Below are 21,419 nucleotides of genomic sequence, written 5' to 3'. Positions count from 1 at the left end.
TAATGATCGAATGAGGCCGTTGATCACGGCACAGTTTATTAAGGTTTACTCTGAAGCAGTGGAAAAGGCTTTGATGCTGAAGGTTGACAATAGAGAGAAAGATGCAAGAAGAGAGCAATTAAAGCAAAAGAGGGGTGCAGGGCCATCCTCAGAAGGATCTTCTTGGAAAAGGAACAGGGGCAGTCCATCTCAGTTTCAGGGGCAACAGTCTACAAGATCTGCTCCTACCACTCCTATGCCAGCTGGACCTCACAGGAGTGCAGTTGTTTGTTATCAGTGTCAGCAGCCCGAACATTACAAGTCCAGTTGTCCGATGAGATCGTCTTCAGTTTCGTCAGCTCCGAAGGCTTGTTATGGGTGTGGCCAGCAGGGTCACTTGATTCGTGATTGTCCGAATCAGAGAGCAGGCACCATTAGTGGCAGAGGGTCACAGCAGAGGCCGTCACAATCGGCTACAGTTCAGTCAGGTTTCAGACCACCACCACCACAGCCTACTATGTCTTCACAGGGTTCACGATCAGTTAGGAGGGATACTCCTACTATGTCAGTGCAGCAGTCAGGTGTTCAGGTTGGCAGTCCTCAGGCACAGGTACCACAGGGACGTGTTTTTGCACTGGCACAGACCGATGCATCTTCTAGACCGTTAGTTCTTCGAGGTATATTTCCAGCGTTTGGTTGTTGGGCCCGTGTTTTGTTTGACTCTGGTGCATCTCATTCTTTCATTTCATCATCATTTGCACTTGCATCGGGGTTAGAGGTTAGTTTCATGGATCGGGAGTTATGTGTTGACACGCCAGTTGGGGTTTCAATGTCATTGAGCCGAGTTGTGCGGGATTGCTCCATTGTAATAGCCGAGCGGACCTTTGTGTTTGACCTTATCCTCCTGGAGATGACTAGCTTTGATGTCATTCTCGGGATGGATTGGTTGGATTCATTTCATGCCACGATCGACTGTTACAGAGGAAGGGTTACAGTTTGCACTCCCGAGGGAAACTGTTTCTTTTTCGTGGGAGATCGGAGTGATTCCCACATTTCATCGTTTTATGGAGTTCGTGGACGAAGTCGTGGTGATTATTTCTTATCTAGTCTTCTAGCCGAAGAAGATGATGTCGTGGGAGAAGTTTATCCGGTGATTGTTTGTGACTTCTTGGATGTTTTTCTAGAAGATTTGACAGAGTTGCCTCCACACCGAGAAGTGGAGTTCACTATTGATTTGATGCACGGTACTGCGCCGATTTCTATGGCACCGTATCGTATGGCACCAGTTGAATTGGAAGAATTGAAGAGGCAGCTTGATGATTTGAGGATGAAAGGTTTCATCCGACCGAGTGTGTCACCGTGGGGCGCACCGGTCTTGTTTGCTAAGAAGAAAGATGGATCTTTGAGGTTGTGCATTGATTACCGGAAGTTGAATCGTGCCACCATCAAGAACAAGTATCCTTTGCCAAGGATAGATGATTTATTTGATCAGTTGAGGGGAGCCAGTTGTTTCTCGAAGATTGACTTGAGGTCTGGCTATTATCAGTTACGGGTTAGGGACGAGGATATCCCGAAGACAGCATTCCGTACATGGTATGGACACTATGAGTTCCTTGTTATGCCTTTTGGCTTGACTAATGCGCCAGCGGCATTCATGGACTTGATGAACCACGTCTTTCACGATTACTTGGACCAGTTTGTGGTAGTTTTTGTGGATGACATTCTTGTGTACTCACGGACTTGGGAAGATCACGAGGTCCATTTGAGTATTGTTTTACAGATTTTGCGGGAGCACCGATTGTATGCCAAATACGAGAAGTGTGAGTTTTGGCTACAAGGAGGTGAAGTTTTTGGGGCATGTTGTTTCAGAAGGTGGAGTATCAGTTGATCCATCAAAGGTTGAAGCAGTTTTGACTTGGGAGCGACCCAAGAATGTGTTTGAGATCCGCAGTTTCCTTGGTTTAGCGGGTTACTATCGGAGATTTGTGAAGGATTTCTCCCGTTTGGCAGCTCCTATGACCCGTTTGACCCGGAAAGGGGTCAAGTTTGTCTGGAATGAGGCCTGTGATTCATCTTTTCAGGAGTTGAAGACGAGATTGACTACAGCGCCAGTGTTGGTGATACCTAAGCGTGGCTTGGATTATGTGATCTATTGTGATGCTTCACATGACGGGTTGGGATGTGTGTTGATGCAGGATGGTAAAGTAGTGGCTTATGGGTCTCGACAGTTGAAGACTCACGAGTACAACTACCCTACTCATGACCTGGAGTTAGCGGCAGTTGTGTTTGCCTTGAAGTGTTAGAGACATTACTTGTATGGTGAGAGATTCGAGGTATTTTTAGATCACAAAAGTCTCAAGTACCTTTTTTCCCAAAAGGACTTGAACAACAGACAGAGACGATGGGTTGAGTACTTGGAAGATTACAACTTTGATTTGCAGTATCATCCGGGCAAGGCAAATGTTGTAGCTGATGCCTTAAGCCGAAAATCTCATGGAACTTTGGCCAGTTTAGCTATTCGGAAATGGAAGATACTTGAAGATCTGGCAGAGATGGGATTACAGTGTTATGATAATGATGGTTGCAGTGAGTCGGCATTCTTATTTAGTCTTGTGGCTCAGCCTACTCTTGTTGTACGAGTGATTGAGTCACAGAGACAGGACCCGGACTTAGATGCCATCCACGCTTTGATCTCTAGTGGTGAGACAGTGAAAGATTGGGCCTTGCATGCAGATGGGGGTCTACGGTTCAGGGGTTTGTTGGTGGTTCTCACATGTTGTCGTGAGGACGTCCTACGGGAGTTTCACACTTCCCGCTTTGCAGTTCATCCAGGTGGTACTAAAATGTATCACAATTTGAGACGTCAGTATTGGTGGAACGGGATGAAGAATGATGTTGCACAGTTTGTGGCTAGATGCCTTACCTGTCAGCAGGTGAAGGCCGAGCATCAGAGGCCAGTAGGTTTGTTGCAACCATTACCTGTAGCGCAATGGAAATGGGAGCATATCGCTATGGATTTTGTGACAGGTTTTCCAAGGTCAAGAAGGGGCAATGAGGCCGTATGGGTCATCATTGACAGATTGACCAAGACGGCTCACTTTTTGCCTATTAAGGCAACAGATGATGCAGAGAAGCTTGGTGTTCTTTATGTGAAGGAGATTGTAAGGTTGCATGGAGTTCCTGTAACCATTGTCTCAGATAGGGATGCTAAGTTCACTTCGAAGTTCTGGGAAGGACTTCAATCAGTGTTTGGTTCAGCGTTGCATCTTAGTACGGCATTCCATCCACAGACAGACGGTCAGTCAGAGCGTACTATCCAGATTTTGGAGGATATGTTTCGGGCATGTGTATTTGATTTGGGAGGTAGTTGGGAGGATCACCTTCCACTTATTGAGTTTGCCTACAACAACAGTTATCAGGCGAGCATCCAGATGGCTCCATTTGAGGCGTTGTATGGTAGACCTTGTAGGTCTCCTGTTTGTTGGACTGAGGTAGGCGAGACAGCCGCCTTAGGACTCGACATTGTACTCGAGACTACTGAGAAGATTAAGTTGATAAGATAGAGGTTACTTACAGCTCAGAGCCGACAGAAGAGCTATGCGGATAAGCGGAGACGACCGTTATCCTTTGAGGTGGGAGACAACGTTTTTCTACAGATTTCTCCACGGAAGGGATTGATGAGATTTGGGAAAAGTGGCAAGTTGTCGCCACGATTTATTGGACCGTTTGAGATTTTGGACCGAGTAGGAGAGGTTGCCTACAGGCTTGCTTTGCCACCACAGTTGGATAGGGTCCACAATGTTTTCCATGTATTGATGTTACGGAAGTACGAACCGGATCCATCTCACATTTTGAGTTGGGTAGATGTGGACATTGATGAGGATGTTTCCTACGAGGAAGGACCAGTTCAGATTCTTGACACACAACAGATGGTGTTGAGGAACAAGACAATACCAATGATGAAAGTCCTTTGGAGACACCACGGAGTCGAGGAAGCTACTTGGGAGCTTGAACAGGAGGTTCGCTCCAAGTATCCAGAGTTGTTTTCTTCCTCAGGTATGTCTTGATTTCGGGGACGAAATCTTTTAAAGTAGGGGAGAGTGTAATGTTTGTGCCTTTATATATATATATATATACCTGTGTGTGCGGTGTGTATTAAAAGAAAAAAAAAAAAGAAAGAGAAAAAGAAATTAGAAAAAAGAGAGGTGGGACCCACGTCCCTTTTAAATGAATTAAGAGACCAAGTTAGTCTCTATTCTTTTCCTCTCTCTTTCTCCCGACTGCTGCTCTCGGCTCCTTCTCTTTTTCCTTTTTTCTTTTTTTTCACTTCAAGCTTTAACCCTTGATTACTCTCTCAATCCTTGCCGGATTTAGGTGCCGTTTGAGGCAAAATGACGAGTGTGACGAGCTCTACGCGTTGATGCAAGCAATTTCCAGTTTTGAGCCTTCTTTGGAACTCGAAAATTTAGACCCATTTATAGGGTTTTGGTGCAATCTTGAGGTAGGGGCATCTTAATCCACTCTCTTCTTGTTCCATTGTGAGTTATGCTCTTTTGTTGTGCTAGACATGCTAAATTTGAGAATTAATTGCTTCAATGAGGTGTAAGTGATATTTAGAAAAAATTCATGTCTTAGGGTTATGACTTGTCTATGTGAAAAGCATGTATAGATGATGGCTTTGTGGTGTTTTTTGTGAATTACACCTCTTTTATGTGCTAACATGCTTTATTTGGGGATTAATTGTGTTAATGATTATTTTATTGTTGTCTAGAGAAATGTATGTTTATGCATATGTGATGTATTATGTGAAAAGCTTGCCTATGTGTTGAGTTTATGTCTACTATGTGTAAACTTGCTGAAAGTGATGTATGAGACCATGCTTAATTGTATTGTGCCAAAATTTCACATTGTCATGATATTGAGATTATATGTACATTCATGAACATGTCATTGGGATGCATGAAATGGGAGAATTTGTCTTGAAATGAAAATGAGGAATTTTTGGGAATGATAGTTTTTGTGAAATGGTTTTGATAAACCCGGTCGCTGCGGGGTTACCAACGGGCCGGAAGTTAATATAGCCTAGAGGGGACTAGGGAGTCGCCCTAGTGTGGTTGAGCTAGCTGGGCCCCATAATGACGCCGCGGGGTTACCAAGGGTCAGGGACACTAGCCAATCCTCCTCTCATGTCGCGGCGGGGTTACCAAAGGGCGGGCTGTATTAACGTTTGAAAGTGATAGTTTTGAGAATGAAAATGGGGAGTGTCATTGACATGCATTGCATTTCATTGCATTGCATTGCATTGTTTATAATTGGAATTGAATTGTATGTTGTATTTGATCCCCTACGTTGTATGATCCCTATCTCCCATTGGCCTATGCTTTGCTTGAATTCACAAGGACACAAGATTTGTGTCTTAAGTGTCACCTACTGAGCATATAGCTCACCCTACTATTTATACATTTTTTTCAGGTCTTGGAAAAGAACCGGTAAATGACAACCCACCTCAAGCTTGAGCGATACTAGAAGCTCACTTTTGTGTCTTTTGTATATCTCCCATTATTTTTGCAAAGCACTAAAAGTGTGAAGATGTATATGTATATTTTGCAAAAACTTTGTCATGCAATGTAATTAAGGTATTTGATGATATTTTGGATGTGAATTTGATAATATGTAAACCTTATTGATGAATGGGGAGAGTAATACTAGTTTGAAGTATTATTGAGGTCATTTGATTGTGTATCATTATCTTCTATTACCGTGAATTCGGAATTTGAGTCATGATAGGTTAAAAATGAATTTAAATAGCTTGCGGTAGGTTCATTTTTAGGGGAGGTTATGCCGAAATTTTTTTTAAAAAAAAAAAAAAAAAAATTCTTGGCATTAGTTTTGGGATCGTTACATAAATTTTGAAAAGAAGAAAAAAAAAAAACGGTTTTCAAATAACCACTCTTTTTAATTGAGCTTTTAAAAACAATTTGTACAAATCTTCAACCCCTACATATAGTCTAATATTTCGATGTAAAAAAAACTAAACCAACATAAGTGCAACATTTTCTATATTATTCAACTAAACATAGGGGATAAAGTCGTAAAAAGGTAAATGTAAAAAGGTAAATTAGCATATGACGGTTATCAAGTTTGATTGTGCTCAATTATAGGGGATAAGTGGGATTACGAAAAATAAAGAGGTCTATGGAAGGTACTGACAAATTTTAAGGGAGTTAAGTTAAATTTATCAAAAATTAAAAAATAATAAAATAAAAGATAATTAGACAGTTGCGGGAGTGGTCTTGGCGCGCAAGTCGTTTCAGTTTCTTTTTGCCGCCCAACTGAACATGAGAATTCAGAAATTCTGTTTCTATATCTCTCTCTCTTCCTATACAATATATATCAACCATATTACCTCACTCTCTCTCTACAACTCTCTCTCTCTCATCTTCAAGAGTTTGGCTGTTAGAGAAGTTTCAATATACCATCGGCGAATCAGAGACTTCTCTTTCTGTAAGTCATCATCACTTTAAGAGTGAGTGATTTTCTTTTCTTCGATCTTCTTTACCTCTTTTGTTTAATTTGTATTCAAGATTTGGAGGGTTTGAAAATTTTGATGATTTCACTGACAGTACAATGATGATTTGTTGCTGAGGAGGCCCTGGATGACATGGGCCAGGTCCGACTCGCAAAACACAACCTTCAGTCCGAACAGCTGGGTCAGCCCATAGAAAGACACTGCCATATGGGCCGGGCGGGAGTAAGCCCATCAAGGGTGACCAGGGCTTACAGAGGAATAGGCCCAGGTCCAGCAATTAGTAAATATCTTGTAAATATCTTGTAAGTATCTATAAATAGGAGTTGGAATGAAGGGGAGGGGGATCTTTTTTCGGGTTGAGGTGTAAGAATTCTAGAGAGAGAAAGAATAGAAGGAGTTTCTTGCATCTTCAATTGGCGCCGTCTGTGGGAAACGCATGAAAGTTTGGTTGATCAATGAGGAGTATCGAATGGATTCAAACCAATTCGGTTGATCGAGACTCGATCTTGCGGATTTGAATCCAGATCTGAGCGATTGTGACCTACTCTGGAGGAATTACGATTCTTGAAGCTTTGGCAGGAGTGACTTCAGATCTACGCAACCACGAGTTGCTCGATTGTGGCAGGATCTGACGGATTTAGAGTTCAGACAATTCAGATCTTGTAAACAGTGAGCATAATTCGGAAAATTAGAAGCCAGATCTAAAAATTCCTACTCACGAAGCTCAGATCTACTCGCGAACTTGAGATTAATGCCTTTACTCCGTTCGGGAATAATGATAGGTGAAAGCTCCAATCCGATGGAGGCTGTCCAGCAAACAAAGCTTGAAGAGTTGATGAACTTGATTGAAGCTCTCAGAAAAGAAAATGCAGAATTGAAAGCTGGACTGCAGCATCGGCAGATACCCGCAGTTTCGCATCCGCTTCCGGTCGGAGAAGGAGGTGTTCCATCTAGTATCGCGCATCAAGGCGATCAGAACGAGAACAATCAGTCAGCTCACCACCGTGATGAAAGGATGATGGACAATTTGCCGCCAAATGTTCGTCGAGTTGAAGATCACGAAGGCTCGACTCACGTTGATCCGCAACGGGAAAGGTTTGACCGAGAGGAAGTGATGGAGGTAGATCGCCGTCGAGTAGCGTCGCCTTGGCAGAGAGAGTTCATAGAGGAACGGTCGTTCGATCCGTCTTACCGGCCCTCCATGGTTACTGTCACTCATCACGGTTCGGAGAGCAGAACCGTAACTCACAGAGCTACCGCTGGACTCCAGAGAGAGAATGAAGCTCTCCGATCCGCAGCTCGGACGGTGGATTCACCATTCACCGACGAGATCTTGAATGCGCCGCATCCAAGGAAGTTTGCTATGCCAGTCTTTATTCTGTTTGACGGAACAACCGATCCGATCGATCATGTGTATCATATCCAGTTGAAAATGGCCCTGAATACGGAAAACGACTCTTTAATGTGCAAATGCTTCCCTACAAGCCTGGCCGGACCGGCGCTCAGCTGGTTCAAAAACTTGCCTAGGAGCTCCATTGGCAGTTTCAGGGACCTGTGCGATCGGTTCATAAGCCAGTACTATGGGAACAAACGCCCGCCGAAGGACATCTCGAGCCTGTTCACGATGCGGCAACACAAGGATGAACGGCTCCAGGCCTTTCTTACCAGGTTTAATCTCACTAAGAGTATGGTAATCGAATGCCATCCTTCTACGGCAGTTCAAGCCTTCAAGTTAGCCATGACACGCGGAACTCCGTTTCACACCATTCTGGTAGTGAATACGCCAGCTACCATGGATGAACTCAATGAGAGAGCCGATGGCTTTGTGCGCCTCGAAGAAGAGGAGGCAGCTAATGCTCGGACAACGTCGCTTGTGTCGACCGAGGAAAAGTCCAAGGCAAAGATCAGGCAGAAGCAGGCTCAGCCGCAACGTCAGACCACTTGGAAGGCCGAAAAAAGGTCCAGGGAGGAAGAGTTGATTACTCCGCTGAAGGTCACTCTGGCGAGGTTGTATCAGGAGAACAAGGACAAGTTTCATCCACCACTGCCAATTAGACAACCCCTCGAACAGAGGGATCAAACTAAACATTGTGCTTTTCATTCTGATTTCGGACATCAGACTAACGAATGCAGGAACCTGAGGAGGCAAGTGGAGATGTTGATAGCTAGAGGGGAGTTTGCGAGTTATGTTCAAGGCTCGGCGATGGAGCAGAATCGACCAGTGGAACAAATAAAAAGGAGTCATAAACAAAGCTCCCACAATTCGCAACCAGTTCGTATAATCAATGCTATCCATGGTCGACCCGAGCCTAGTGAAGAGTCAGATGAGCTGCTACGGGTGCGCCTGCGGCAGGCGCAGATGAAGAAAAGGGTCGGCAATGTGACCACTCTACACCAACAGAGCCCGTCAATGCAGATAAAGTTCGACTGGACAGACCTGCAGCGTGTTCAACTGCCTCATGACGACCCGTTGGTAGTCAGTTTGACAGTGGCAGATTGCTTGGTGCGCAGAGTTCTGATCGATCCTGGGAGCAGTGCGAATGTTATGCCGAGGGACACATTTGACAGGCTCGACATTAAACCAGAGAGGCTCAAGCCCACCGGAAATCCCTTATTAGGGTTCGATGGGAAGAGGGTGGAACCTGTCGGGATGGTGGAAGTAGAAGTTCAAGCTGCAGAGCGAGCTCTTATGGAAACTTTTGTGGTTGTGGAAATTCACCCCTCGTATAATCTCCTGATGGGAAGAGGATGGATTCACAGAGTCCGAGGTGTACCCTCAACTCTGCATCAGGTCATGAGGTGCCTCGGGCCCGATGGAGATAAAGTGATAGACATTCGGGGGGATCAGGTCGCAGCCAAAGAGTGTTATTCCGTCACACTAAAGCATGCAGGGAAAGGAAAGGCGCCCGTCCGGTCGACAAGCCCCAGATAGCAATTACAGGAACCTCCACTCGAGCAGAATAGGGTGGAGGAGTCAGCCGACTTGACCGAGGAGCCCCTTCTGGATGTGCAGATCGATCAGTCCAGGCCAGAACGAACTACCAGAGTGGGTATAAGACTGACCAGAGAAGAGCAGCAAGAGCTAGTGGATTTCTTGTCCCACAATGTCGACGTATTTGCATGGAGTCACCTCGACATGCCTGGAATTAGTCCTTCCGTCTCCTGTCATTCCCTAAATGTCAATCCTAATTTCAAACCAGTGAAACAGAAGCAGCGAAGATTTGCTCCAGAACGTAATCAGATCATAACGGAAGAAGTTGATAGGCTGCTTGATGCGGGATTTATCAGAGAGGTGCACTACCCTGAGTGGTTGTCCAACGTCGTTGTGGTGCAGAAGAAAAATGGGAAATGGCGCGTATGCATTGATTTCACCAATTTAAACAAAGCCTGTCCGAAGGACAGCTTCCCGTTGCCTAAGATTGATCAAATGGTGGATGCCACCACGGGGTATGAGCGTTTAACCTTTCTGGACGCATATTCAGGTTATAATCAGATTCCTATGGACCCCGCAGATGAAGAAAAAACTTCTTTTGTCACCGAGCGAGGAACATACTGCTACAAAGTTATGCCTTTTGGATTAAAGAATGCGGGAGCAACTTATCAACGACTTGTCAGCAAAGTTTTTAAGAATCAAATGGGTAAGACTGTCGAAGCCTATATTGATGATATGGTGGTAAAGAGTAGGAAAAAGGATGATCATCTGAAGCATCTGCAAGAGGTATTTGATGTACTAAAGCGATATGGGATGAGGCTCAATCCGACCAAGTGCTCGTTCGGTGTGAGTTCCGGGCAGTTTCTGGGACACGTGGTCAACCGTAGGGGCATCGAAGTTAGCCCCGCTCAAGCAGAGGCTTTGATTAAGAATGCCGAGCCAAAGACGATCAGAGAGGTGCAAGCCCTAACAGGACGAATAGCTGCATTAAGTCGATTTATTTCAAAGTTGTCAGACCACTGCAAACCATTCTTTGACACGATTCGGAGCCATGGAAGGCAGGTCTGGGGGGATGAGCAACGACAGGCATTGACTCATTTGAAGCAATATATGCAGAATCCACCAGTCCTATCAGCCCCAGAACCGGAAGAAAAGTTATTTCTATATCTTGGAGTATCTGGTGTCGCGACGAGTGCCGTTCTGATTCGTTGCAAGGAAGGGGTGCAATACCCGGTATTTTATGTAAGCAAAACACTGATGGAGGCAGAAAGAAGATACTCAAAGGCCGAACGGGTGGTACTCGCACTTGTAAATGCAAAGAGAAAGTTAAGGCATTATTTTGAATCCCACCCCATTGCTGTTCTAACAACTTTCCCAATCAGAACGCTCATGCACAAGCCAGAGCTCTCGGGCAGAATGACAAAGTGGGCCATAGAGTTGAGTTCATTTGACATAACGTACGAGCCGAGAACAGCTATTAAAGGGCAAGCGGTGGCCGATTTCCTACTAGAATGTGATGCCGAAGATACGGAAGAGGACCTTAGAAGCGGCTCTTGGAAACTTTTTGTGGATGGCTCCTCTAACCAGATGGGGGCTGGGATTGGGATCAAACTGCAAACCCCAGAGGGTACTTCCTTGAGCCAAGCACTCAGACTTGAGTTCCGAGCCACCAATAATGAAGCGGAATACGAGGCGTTGCTAAATGGATTAAAGTTGGCCAGAGAGCTACAGATCAAAAGTTTGACAGTGTATAGTGACTCGCAGCTGATTGTTCGGCAGGTAAATGGTGAGTACGCGACCAAGGATGACATGATGGGGGCATATCGTTCTGCCATTCTGCGTAGAGCCAAGGACTTTGCAAAGATTGAATTCATACAGTTGCCGAGGGAACAGAATGCAGATGCAGACCGTTTAGCATGCAGTGCTTCGAGTTGCGGTGAAACATTGGCGAGGGTGATTCCAGTGGGAGTAGTGACCCAGCCGTCCATTTTCGAAGAACCGATGGACTCGGACCCTTGGCAAGTCAACGTCATACCGTATGAACCGAGTTGGATTGACCCAATCATTACCTATATTCGAGATGGCGTTTTGCCTATACAAAGGGATGAAGCTAGGAAACTCAAAAAGAATGCTGCCAAGTACGCCATCGTGCGGAACCAGCTGTACAGAAGGTCCTATTCTGGCCCGTACTTGAAATGTGTCACCCCCGCGGAGTCGCAGCAGGTATTGCGAGCTATTCATGAGGGTGTGTGTGGCAATCATTCTGGGGGAAGATCGTTAGCGCATAAAGCAATGACACAAGGGTATTTCTGGCCAAACATGTCAAGAGATGCGGAGGAGTTCTCTCGAAGGTGCGATAAGTGCCAACGATATGGACCAATGATCCACCAACCACCTGAGGAATTGCACGTAATGGCCTCGCCGTGGCCTTTCGCGCAATGGGGGATGGATGTGGTCGGTCCTCTGCCAACTGCAAGAGCTCAGAACAAGTATGTGTTACTGGCCACGGATTATTTCACTAAATGGGTGGAGGCAGAACCGTATCCTAGCGTGACTCAGACTCAGGTGAGACGATTTATCTGGAACAACATTATCTGCCGCTTCGGTGTTCCCAGAACAATAGTCATGGACAATGGCACAAACCTCGACAGCAGGCAAGTAAGAAAGCTGCTGGAGGAGTATGGAATCAACCAGAAGTTGGCTGCAGTAAGTCATCCTCAGGCTAACGGACAAGCAGAAATCACAAACAGAACCATTTTCGCCTGCATTAAGAAGAAGCTGGAAGATCATAAGGGGAAGTGGTTGGATGAACTCCCGAACGTTCTATGGGCTTACAGAACCACCCCAAGGCGGCCGACTGGGGAGAGCCCGTTCGCAATGGCGTATGGTACCGAAGCAGTTATACCGGTTGAGCATTTAGTCCCCACTATCAGAAGCTTAGCATGGAGTCGGGATCAGAACGACAAGATGTTAAGATTGAACCTCGACATGATAGACGAAAGGAGGGACGCAGCGGCTATAAGGCTAGCATCGTATCAGCAAGTGCTGGCGAATAGTCACAATAAGAGAGTAAAACACAGGGATTTTGCCCCGGGCGATCTGGTTCTGAAAAGAAAGGTGGGGATGGTCAAAAAAATGATGCCACCCTGGGAAGGCCCATACAGAATTGCAGAAGTCATTGGCAAAGGGGCATATACGTTGGAAACCATGGCGGGAAAGTTGGTCAGCAAGCCCTGGAACGCCACGTCTCTGAAGAGGTACTACCAATAGAAGCTAAGTTCTGGCTTTAATTGGATGTTATTTGTTGTCAATCAAATACGTATGAATGAGCAAGTTACTGGAATTTACAAAAAAAAAAAGAATTTTCTTTTCCAATGGTCTACTATAAAAATTTAAAGCCAAGTGGCAAGTGGCATTCTAGCCGAGCGCCAGGCACTTAAGCAAGATAAGTGGCAGCTGGCACTATAAGCCGAACGCCAGACACTTGCTAAAAATTTAAAGCCAAGTGGCAAGTGGCATTCTAGCTGAGCGCCAGGCACTTGCCGTACAAACACACAGCGAAGCTAATATAAAAAGAAAAAGAGAGAAAAGATATATATGTACTGAAGATAAGTTGAACAGAGCACATAGAGAAAAAGAGTTCGGCCATTTCATTAATATTGAACATTTAGTTTACAAAAGAGAGATGTCCATCATTACAAGAAGATATGAACTGGAAGAATTCGAAGGAGCCCTAGCTAGACGCCTCAGTACCAACAGCATCCTGGTCTTGCCGATTCGCCTCCTCGGCCCCATCAGCCGCCTCACCTTCATGAGGTGGGGAATCCAGGTGAATAACTGAGTCGTTCGGCTGGGGTTCAGCGTCAGCAGTGGCTACAGAGGGAGCCACGGTTGACGATTGGGGAGCGGTCAGTGGCAGAGCGGTAGGAGGAGCTGTGATGATCCTTGAGGATGCGATGTCCTGGCACTCATCAAATATACGTTCCGCTTCGGTGGGTTCTGGGTCGACATAGACCCCCAGGGGTTCGATCCCCAGATCCTTGTCTACCTCATCCGGAGTGGAGCTGGTCTGTCCCTCATCCGGAACCCGGTCGGCGAAACCTTCCCGGAATCCTTGAGCATACCGAAGAGCTCCGACCCTGGAGAACCGAGCGTGAAGGGCCAGCATCCCACCACCCACTCTGCTGATAGCGTCGATCAGAGCGGTACGCTCGTCCAGAGCTCTTTTTTCAAAAGCCATCCGAGCAGACTGTTCATCAGCTAGAAGGCGTTGGAGTTCTGCCTTCTCTTCTCTGAGTGATTCCTGTTCAGTCTGCCAGACGCTCTTCTCAAGCTGGAGGGCGTCCTTCTCATCCTGAAGGGAATCATTCTCCTTTTTCAGGACATCTCTCTCTTGCTCGGCTTTGTCAAGCCGAACCAGCACCTCGGTATTCTTCATGGCAAGGAGGTCGTTTTCTTTATTAGCCACCTCCAGGCTGTCAGAATACTTTCGGGCCCTGGCGTTCCCCATTTCCACCTGCTTCTGCATGGCCATCATCCCGAACAATGTCTGCATAGGTGCACAATAAGAACGGTTAAACCAATAGTCAGAACGGGCAAAGGCAAGACCAAGTAATATAAGAGAATTCATGAGTTAGAAAATAAAAGTCACCTCCATAGCAGATTGGGGAAAGCGACTGAACACGTCCTTCTGGGAAAGGCCCTTTGCCGCCTCAATGTCCTTCGGAGTCCACATGCTCCTGTAGTAGGCCATAGCGGTCTGGCCATCCTTCAGCATGGTCTCGTTCGGTTTCACGAACGTCCCATCCGTTCGAGTGTACCGAGGGGCCCATGGCGGTAAGCTGGGGATAGAAGGGGGGCCTGAAGCAGAAGCAGAGCCACCAGCTGCAGGAGGCCCAGAGGGAGAAGGAGCTCTGATCGCTCGGTGCAAGAGAGTACCCGGCCCAGAGACTCGGGTCCTTCTAATAAGAGGCTCCTCCTCAGGATCGATCTCACTGTCAGGATGAGGCCTTTTGCCTCGCTCTTTGTCCCGACCGCCCCCCGCAGCAGCAGGAGCTATGGTAGCTGGGGAGGGCGCGTTCTGGTTGGCAGCAGGGGCGCTGGCAACAGGGTTAGTAGCCACTGCGCTCGGGACAGTGTCAGATATGGTGGCTGAAGAAGAAGCCGACGCTGGAGAGGAGGTCGCCCCAGCAGCAGGAATGGCTGGGGGAGTATTTTTCCTCCTGCCAAAAGAGGGAATCTGCAGTCTGCTCATATTGTAGCCGAGTGATGAGAGCGCAAAGAGGTTGTCTGAAGTGAGGAGATCTGAGCAGGAAGGAATATCGTTCAGAACGTATCTCTTCAAGTAGTTACTCCTATCCCTGCAAACACTGTAGCTCAAGTCATCACAAGGAATTCCCAAGGAGCGGCATAAGTAAGTGCAAAAACGAGGAACGCATGTTTCACAGGGGCAGTCATGTTTATGGGATTTGAATTTTTTATAGGAGGAGACAGAGCAGACACCAAAGGCGCTCGGGATTGGGTAATCCTCTGCAGCCGGCGAAGACCAAGCCCCGCTAATACCCACTATGCTATCCCTCCAACCCTTTTCAGATTTTATTGTGTCAGTGCATATGGACATCTTCTCGAACGGGTAGAGGTGGTAGAAGGGCTCGTTGGTACGGATCTTACTGACCTTATAGCACAGAAGGAGGTCTATGAGGTCAAGGTCCAGATTTCTGTCACGCATCAATAATAGCATAACAGATATGATCCTAAAGAAGTTGGGGTTGACCTGCAGAGGGGATATCCCCAATCTGTTGAAGACGTAACTAAAGAAAGGGTGCAGAGGGAACCTAACAACATTCAGTTGAAGGTTCGTGAATAAGACTTCGCCGGGCAGGAGGCCGGCGCCGGTCGTAATATTAACGTCTTGGGGGCAAACCCTAACTTCGATGTTGTCAGGAAGTCTAAGTCTCATACGAAGAACACCCAGATCTACAACCATGGTGGAAGTGCAAGAAGAATCTAAAAGAGGGAAAATGGAAGCCTGCCGAAAGTAAAAAGAACGAAACTAACCTCGGAGGACTGCAAGATCGCTGGGAGAATGACTCTCGAAGGATTTCACCGGAAAAGGCTTAGCACAGTTCTAGAAAGAGGGAGATTTGGCTGATGATGGAGACGGTAAAGGGAAGTGAAGTGGAATTCTAGAGCATTATAAAGGCAAAGGGGCCCGAGGGCCGAAGCGTCGGGAAGGCAAGAAATCCCTCGAACCCCGGAACATTGATTCTGGATCTGACCGTTCGCTCCCCCACGTGGTTATCTCGAGCCGTCAGCGTCATGATGAGACGCCATCAATAATTACCCCTTATTAAATAAGGGGCAATTATGGGGGCAGTTGAGGAGGCCCTGGATGACATGTGCCAGGTCCGACTCGCAAAACACAACCTTCAGTCCGAACAGCTGGGTCAGCCCATAGAAAGACACTGCCATATGGGCCGGGCGGGAGTAAGCCCATCAAGGGTGACCAGGGCTTACAGAGGAATAGGCCCAGGTCCAGCAATTAGTAAATATCTTGTAAATATCTTGTAAGTATCTATAAATAGGAGTTGGAATGAAGGGGAGGGGGATCTTTTTTCGGGTTGAGGTGTAAGAATTCTAGAGAGAGAAAGAATAGAAGGAGTTTCTTGCATCTTCAGTTGCCCTAAAAATCTCAGATATTGTTTACTGATTCTGGTTTCAGGATTTGAGTGTTAGATTTGATTTTCTTCAGCAGATTCGAAATTAGTAATTCTCTCCGCGTTGTAAGATGTCATTTTCAGAGTGCGTAGTATAGTGTGTGTGTGTGTGTAAGGGAGTTAATTGAAGGATCTAACGTTGAATTTATCTATCTGACTGCGACATGTTTGATTTCTTTGATACGCGTCTTTAAGAGTGAATGATCTTATTTTCTTCCGTTTTCTTTAATTCGTTATTTTAATTTGTGTTCAAGATTTTGAGGTTTGAAAATCTGATGATTTCACTGACCATACACGATGATGGTTTCTTGCCCTAACAATCTCAGATATTGTTTACTGATTCTGGTTTCAGAATTTGAGTGTTAGATTCGATATTCAACACTTTCACAGTGTGTGATATATATGTGTGAGAATTTGAGTGTTAGATTCGATATTCAACACTTTCACAGTGTGTTATATGTGTGTATATATAGCGTGAGTGTGAGGGAGTTAATTGAAGGATCTGACTTTGAATTTATGCTGACTGCGGTGTTGGATTTCTTTGAAGTTTCTTGATATCCCTTTGATATGCATCTTGAAGGCCCCAAATGGAACATTCCAGAAGTGTTTATGTTGCATTTGGGAGTACCGAATCGGCGATTCGGTGCTCCCAAACATAGCTTTATGTTCATAATAACTATGCAAACAGTGTAGCTAGAAATCTGCATTTTACGTTGACATGGTTCTTGACCTGATTTTATATCTAGACCTTTGTTTACACTTTACAATGAAGGGGATTACTTTGATTCTTAGTTACAGTATTCTTCGAAAATGGCTCTTACAATACGTGGCATATCTTAATGAAGAATTTATTTTATACCACATTAATGTGTTAGTTCATCTTTAATACGATCTTTTATTAGTTTGGTTAGAATATAGAAGACTAGATGTTCTCTGTTGCTGGTCCTTGATGGAACAGAAACATGATCCATGTAGGCTGTAGCTGGGCCAAAGGAAGAGGAATAACTTTCCTTGAGATATATGTATGTTCTTGCTTTGGTTACCGTTGCCAAGAAACTGACCACCATAAACAATTCAAACATCGTCATAAGACAATTACTCAACAGATTATGATTTTTATTTTTTAAATGTGTTTTCATATCTGTAAAATCTAAATCATTGTCTTTGTATATTTTATTTCTATGACAGGGCAGTGATACCTGATAAGTATGGAGAAGGTAAAAGATCTGATTTAGTTTGTGTTATCTGAAATTGTTCCATTAGTTTTTTCTTCCATATAAATCTTATTATAATGCTTTTGATAGTACGAAAAACTTGAACAAATTGGAAGTGGAGTTTCTTCAATTGTTTACAAGGCGCTGAACCGCGAGACAAATGAAATTGTTTGCTTGAAAGAGATTAAGGATTTGGGCCCCGAATCTGAAGAGATCCCTTGTTTTGTAATCAGAGAATGCTCTTTTCTGAAAGAGATGGAGCATGACAATATTATCAGGTAGCAACTGCCCAATGATTGTGTTGGTTTACAGAATAACAAAATTACAAATTATAATATGAAATTATGAAATATAATAACTGAAGATTAAGTGCTATATATTGAGAATATAAATCTTGAAACTCAGAATATGGGATATGAAACTCAGATTATGATAGTGTTTTATTGGTTCTGTAAGTTGACTCTTGACTTTGAGTCACTGTATGTGTTTAGCTGTTAAGGTTTAGCTTAACAAATCAATTGATGGACTTCTGCCTAACAGGTTGTTAGATGTAGCAGTGAACCTTGAAATCGGAAAAGCGTATATGGTTTTTGAGTACATGGAATTTGATTTGAAGAAGTTCATGGAAACTCATTTGGAGATTGCCAAGGATCCACAGTTCATAAAGGTGGGTGAGATTTGCCATATTGATAATATGTAAATGATTTCAAAGTAATTATTACTCTTTTACTCTGTAGCTTATAAGCTTTGTTGTTCCAATGAACAAGGTAAAATTTATCAACCGTCTGAATAATTTTACCAAATGATTCCTGCTGAAGTCTAAAGATGTTTCCATCTTCATTCCTACTGACCTCAGTATTGGTAATTATTGTGTACCATGTAATCACATGCAGTTAGTACTTAGGCATATTTATGAAATCCAGGTAAATTTTGCTCTTTTATTATTTATTTACCTGATCACTGAACTAGTTGATTTAGAAGTCAAAAGGCATGCAGTCTTCAGAGTCACACAGCGTGAAGTTCAATATCAATCCACTTACACATCATCTACTTGCTGCATTTGCAATTTAAGGCACTAAAATGTAAACAAGTAGCTTACCAAAAAATATATATGTGTAAAACAAGTACTGATAGACTAGTGTAATGGCAATAAATGTACGTATATGCTGAACTATATGAGATTATTCAATTATCATGTAGTATCTTAATGCCCTATTAAGTTACTAACACGTACCTAATTAATTGTAATGATGATACTAAAGGACATCAACAGTTAATTTCCTGATTTATTTTCTCATGTTCTTTTTCCCTACAGAGGTTTCTGCATCAGATACTCAGTGGTCTTGCCTATTGTCATTCACACAAAATTATCCACCGAGATCTAAAACCAATGAACTTGCTGGTAGACATTCATGGTAGAATCCTGAAGCTTGCAGACTTTGGATTAGCCAAGGCAGTTGACGTTCCTCGTCAAAGCTACACTGGAGGGAGCCTTGTACATTAACATTTCACCATTCTCTTACACTCACCTATTAAAATTTACATGATTTTCCACCAGCCATTGCCGTTTATGTTCTCATTTTGTTGGTTTGTCTTCAGCAAGGAACTCTACCCTACATGGCACCTGAAGTCATGAAACAGTCCGAAAACACATTTGCATCTGATATATGGTCTGTGGGATGCATATTTGCTGAGATGTGTAAACAGGAGCCTCTCTTTGTTGGGTCAACTCCTTGGGAAGTTGTCAAACGAATATTTAGGTGGTGTATTATTTGGACACTCCCACACGGTCACATATTGTTCAAATCTTAATGCCTTGCTATGGTGAATTACTAACTATATCTTGGTTCTGATGAAGCTTATTGGGCAAACCAGATGAACGAATCTGGCCTGGTGGGACTCCACTTATGGAAACAGGTTTCCTTATTGAGGACAATCCTAAGGTAGTAGCTCTGGGTGTGTTTTTATTTTTCCTGCTCTAGAATCTTAGAAATAAATGTAATTTTTTCCTTTTTCTACTGCATGCAGAATTTTGCAGAACTGTTTCCCAATCTTGAAGCAGCTGGGGTAGATCTTCTTTCTGTAAGTTTGTCGTCATTATATTTAAGCTTGGCTGCAAATTATGAGTTAGTATAGCAACTGAGAGGAAGCTTAATACTCTTTCTTTAACAACTTTTAAGATGGATATATACTGTGAATTTGAACTCCTGATACTCATAACATGCCTGCTAATATGCAGAAAATGGTTTGCTACACAGACAGAATTACAGTTTATGATGCACTGAATCACCCGTACTTTGAGGAACGTTAATTGAGAGACTTTGATTACTCTACGGACGTGCATCTTTCTGTTATACTGGCATTACAGCAATCTGTAGTTTAGTGTTGGAGAAGAATTGTGTACTTCCATTGATTGTGTATTTTCTGATTAAGGTGGTCTGAACACCACACCTATAGATACTGCTTGGGAAATACTTTGGTTTGCTACTCTTTGGAAATGATTGATATGTTACATAATCTTCTGACTAGCTACTGCTTTTAAATTGATCTCATTACTTTGTGTGTGGGAGAAAAAAAGGCTTTTGTTGGCCACTACAGGGTTAAGTCTCAATGTGCTTGATTATGGTTAACTGGTTGATACCAGTCTTAATATTTGTTTAGCACTCTGTAGCCAAAGTGCGGCATTCTGAGATTGATAGAAGTCTCGAAACAATGACGTGTCACACTGTGATTGGTTGTCAAACATCAAATACTATCTTGAATGCATATTTCAAGTAAACGACTGCTCTAGTCAAATATTGCTGAAAAATTTATCTACAGAGTATGATTAGTTGGAAGCCGTCAATATTCATGGTATGATTGATGAACATGGATACATATTGGTGATGGATTTTCTTTTCTTTATTTATTATTATTTTTTTTGTGGTGACTAGAGGGGCGTCCCTACCATATGGGTGATATTAGTCCCCACCGAATACGTGGCAGGCTCCGTGTGTTAATTTGGTCCAGGAAAAAAATTTGGGACACATAATGTTGGAGGACTTCGTCTCTTGTATGAAAGTCCTTTGACGGTAGATCCCAACTCTTCTATGAAAGCCTTTTCAACGAGCATATAAGAAGTTAAATATTATGGGTGACAAGTTTACTTGCATATTTCTGAGGTTCAATTAGAATAGTTTCTGTACTCATGAATGACTTAATATACTCCACTGTGTTGAAAAATAAATTTGATTTTAGTATTTAATTAATCATTTTAAGTATTTGTCTTACATAATATATGTGGGCATTTAAAATGTTAGTAGGTATTAAATTATCTTAATGAGAATTAGTATATGAGAGTTAGTGTGATGATGAAGGTTATGTAAAACCAAGGGTCATAGGAGTTAAGTCTAAATGGTTATGTTAGTGGGAATTAAACCTCCTAAATACCATGTTAGTAGGAGTAGTGGGAGTTAAGCCTAAAAGTAATGTTAGTGTGAGTAATTGGGCACTTAAATGTAATTGTTACACCTAAGTTCATGTAACCTATATAGTCATGTACTCTAGTTAAATAATAATAGAAGTGGAATAAAATAATTTTTCAAGTATTCCTCCATATCATTCTCTTCTAACATATTATTAACTGCTGTATGTATTTAGGCCACTATTTCTAACAAAGTTGTATCAGAGCAAATCCAGGTTCCATATCAGATCCAGGTCATTAACAGAGCAGGTTTGTGATACCCCCTAATTTTGGAACACGGATTGATCAAGTCCGCGCACAAAATCAAGGGATATCAAAACAATTTAAGTATTTAACAAGCACAGAATACAAAGATGAATAATAAAGAATAAATAAACCGCTGAAGAAAACTAATAAATAAATATTACTTAATGATTCTCCAACAATTACAATTCGGAAATCCCATAACTCAAGGACCCCTTAAAACATTATCCAATAATCCAATACTATTTAAAAGTACACAAGATGAATAGACGAATGACAGTCTCCCAGCTGCGGATCCTCAACCTCGAGACTGGAACCTCTAATAACCTGAAAAATAAATCGT

The 21,419-nt window shown here is 43.5% G+C and overlaps 3 protein-coding genes across 3 annotated transcripts; 2 read left to right on the top strand and 1 right to left on the bottom strand.

Annotated features, from left to right (window-relative positions):
• Positions 1 to 13,072: 13,072 nt before the first annotated feature.
• Positions 13,073 to 16,115, bottom strand: LOC132271189 (uncharacterized). Its single transcript, XM_059772491.1, has 2 exons — positions 14,092 to 16,115; positions 13,073 to 13,989 (listed from the first exon to the last, which is right to left on the bottom strand). Exons 1-2 carry the CDS (start codon positions 15,424 to 15,426, stop codon positions 13,174 to 13,176), a joined length of 2,151 nt encoding a protein of 716 aa, XP_059628474.1. The 5' UTR covers positions 15,427 to 16,115; the 3' UTR covers positions 13,073 to 13,173.
• Positions 16,116 to 17,364: 1,249 nt separating this feature from the next.
• LOC132270013 (cell division control protein 2 homolog) lies at positions 17,365 to 18,874 on the top strand. The gene is made up of 4 exons (XM_059771237.1): positions 17,365 to 17,373; positions 17,461 to 17,648; positions 17,911 to 18,037; positions 18,686 to 18,874. Exons 1-4 carry the CDS (start codon positions 17,365 to 17,367, stop codon positions 18,872 to 18,874), a joined length of 513 nt encoding a protein of 170 aa, XP_059627220.1.
• Positions 18,875 to 18,975: 101 nt separating this feature from the next.
• Positions 18,976 to 19,882, top strand: LOC132268577 (cell division control protein 2 homolog). The gene is made up of 4 exons (XM_059769407.1): positions 18,976 to 19,130; positions 19,229 to 19,313; positions 19,399 to 19,452; positions 19,610 to 19,882. The coding sequence occupies exons 1-4, from the start codon at positions 18,988 to 18,990 to the stop codon at positions 19,679 to 19,681; spliced, it is 354 nt and encodes a 117-aa protein (XP_059625390.1). The 5' UTR covers positions 18,976 to 18,987; the 3' UTR covers positions 19,682 to 19,882.
• Positions 19,883 to 21,419: the final 1,537 nt, after the last annotated feature.

The sequence above is a fragment of the Cornus florida genome, unplaced genomic scaffold (genome assembly GCF_030987335.1).
Source record: "Cornus florida cultivar Cherokee Brave unplaced genomic scaffold, ASM3098733v1 CherokeeBrave_3.0.0_Hap2_Chr08, whole genome shotgun sequence".
NCBI classification, from domain to species: domain Eukaryota; kingdom Viridiplantae; phylum Streptophyta; class Magnoliopsida; order Cornales; family Cornaceae; genus Cornus; species Cornus florida.
Note: the sequence above shows the minus strand (reverse complement) of the source record. Positions and strands in the feature narration are given on the sequence as shown.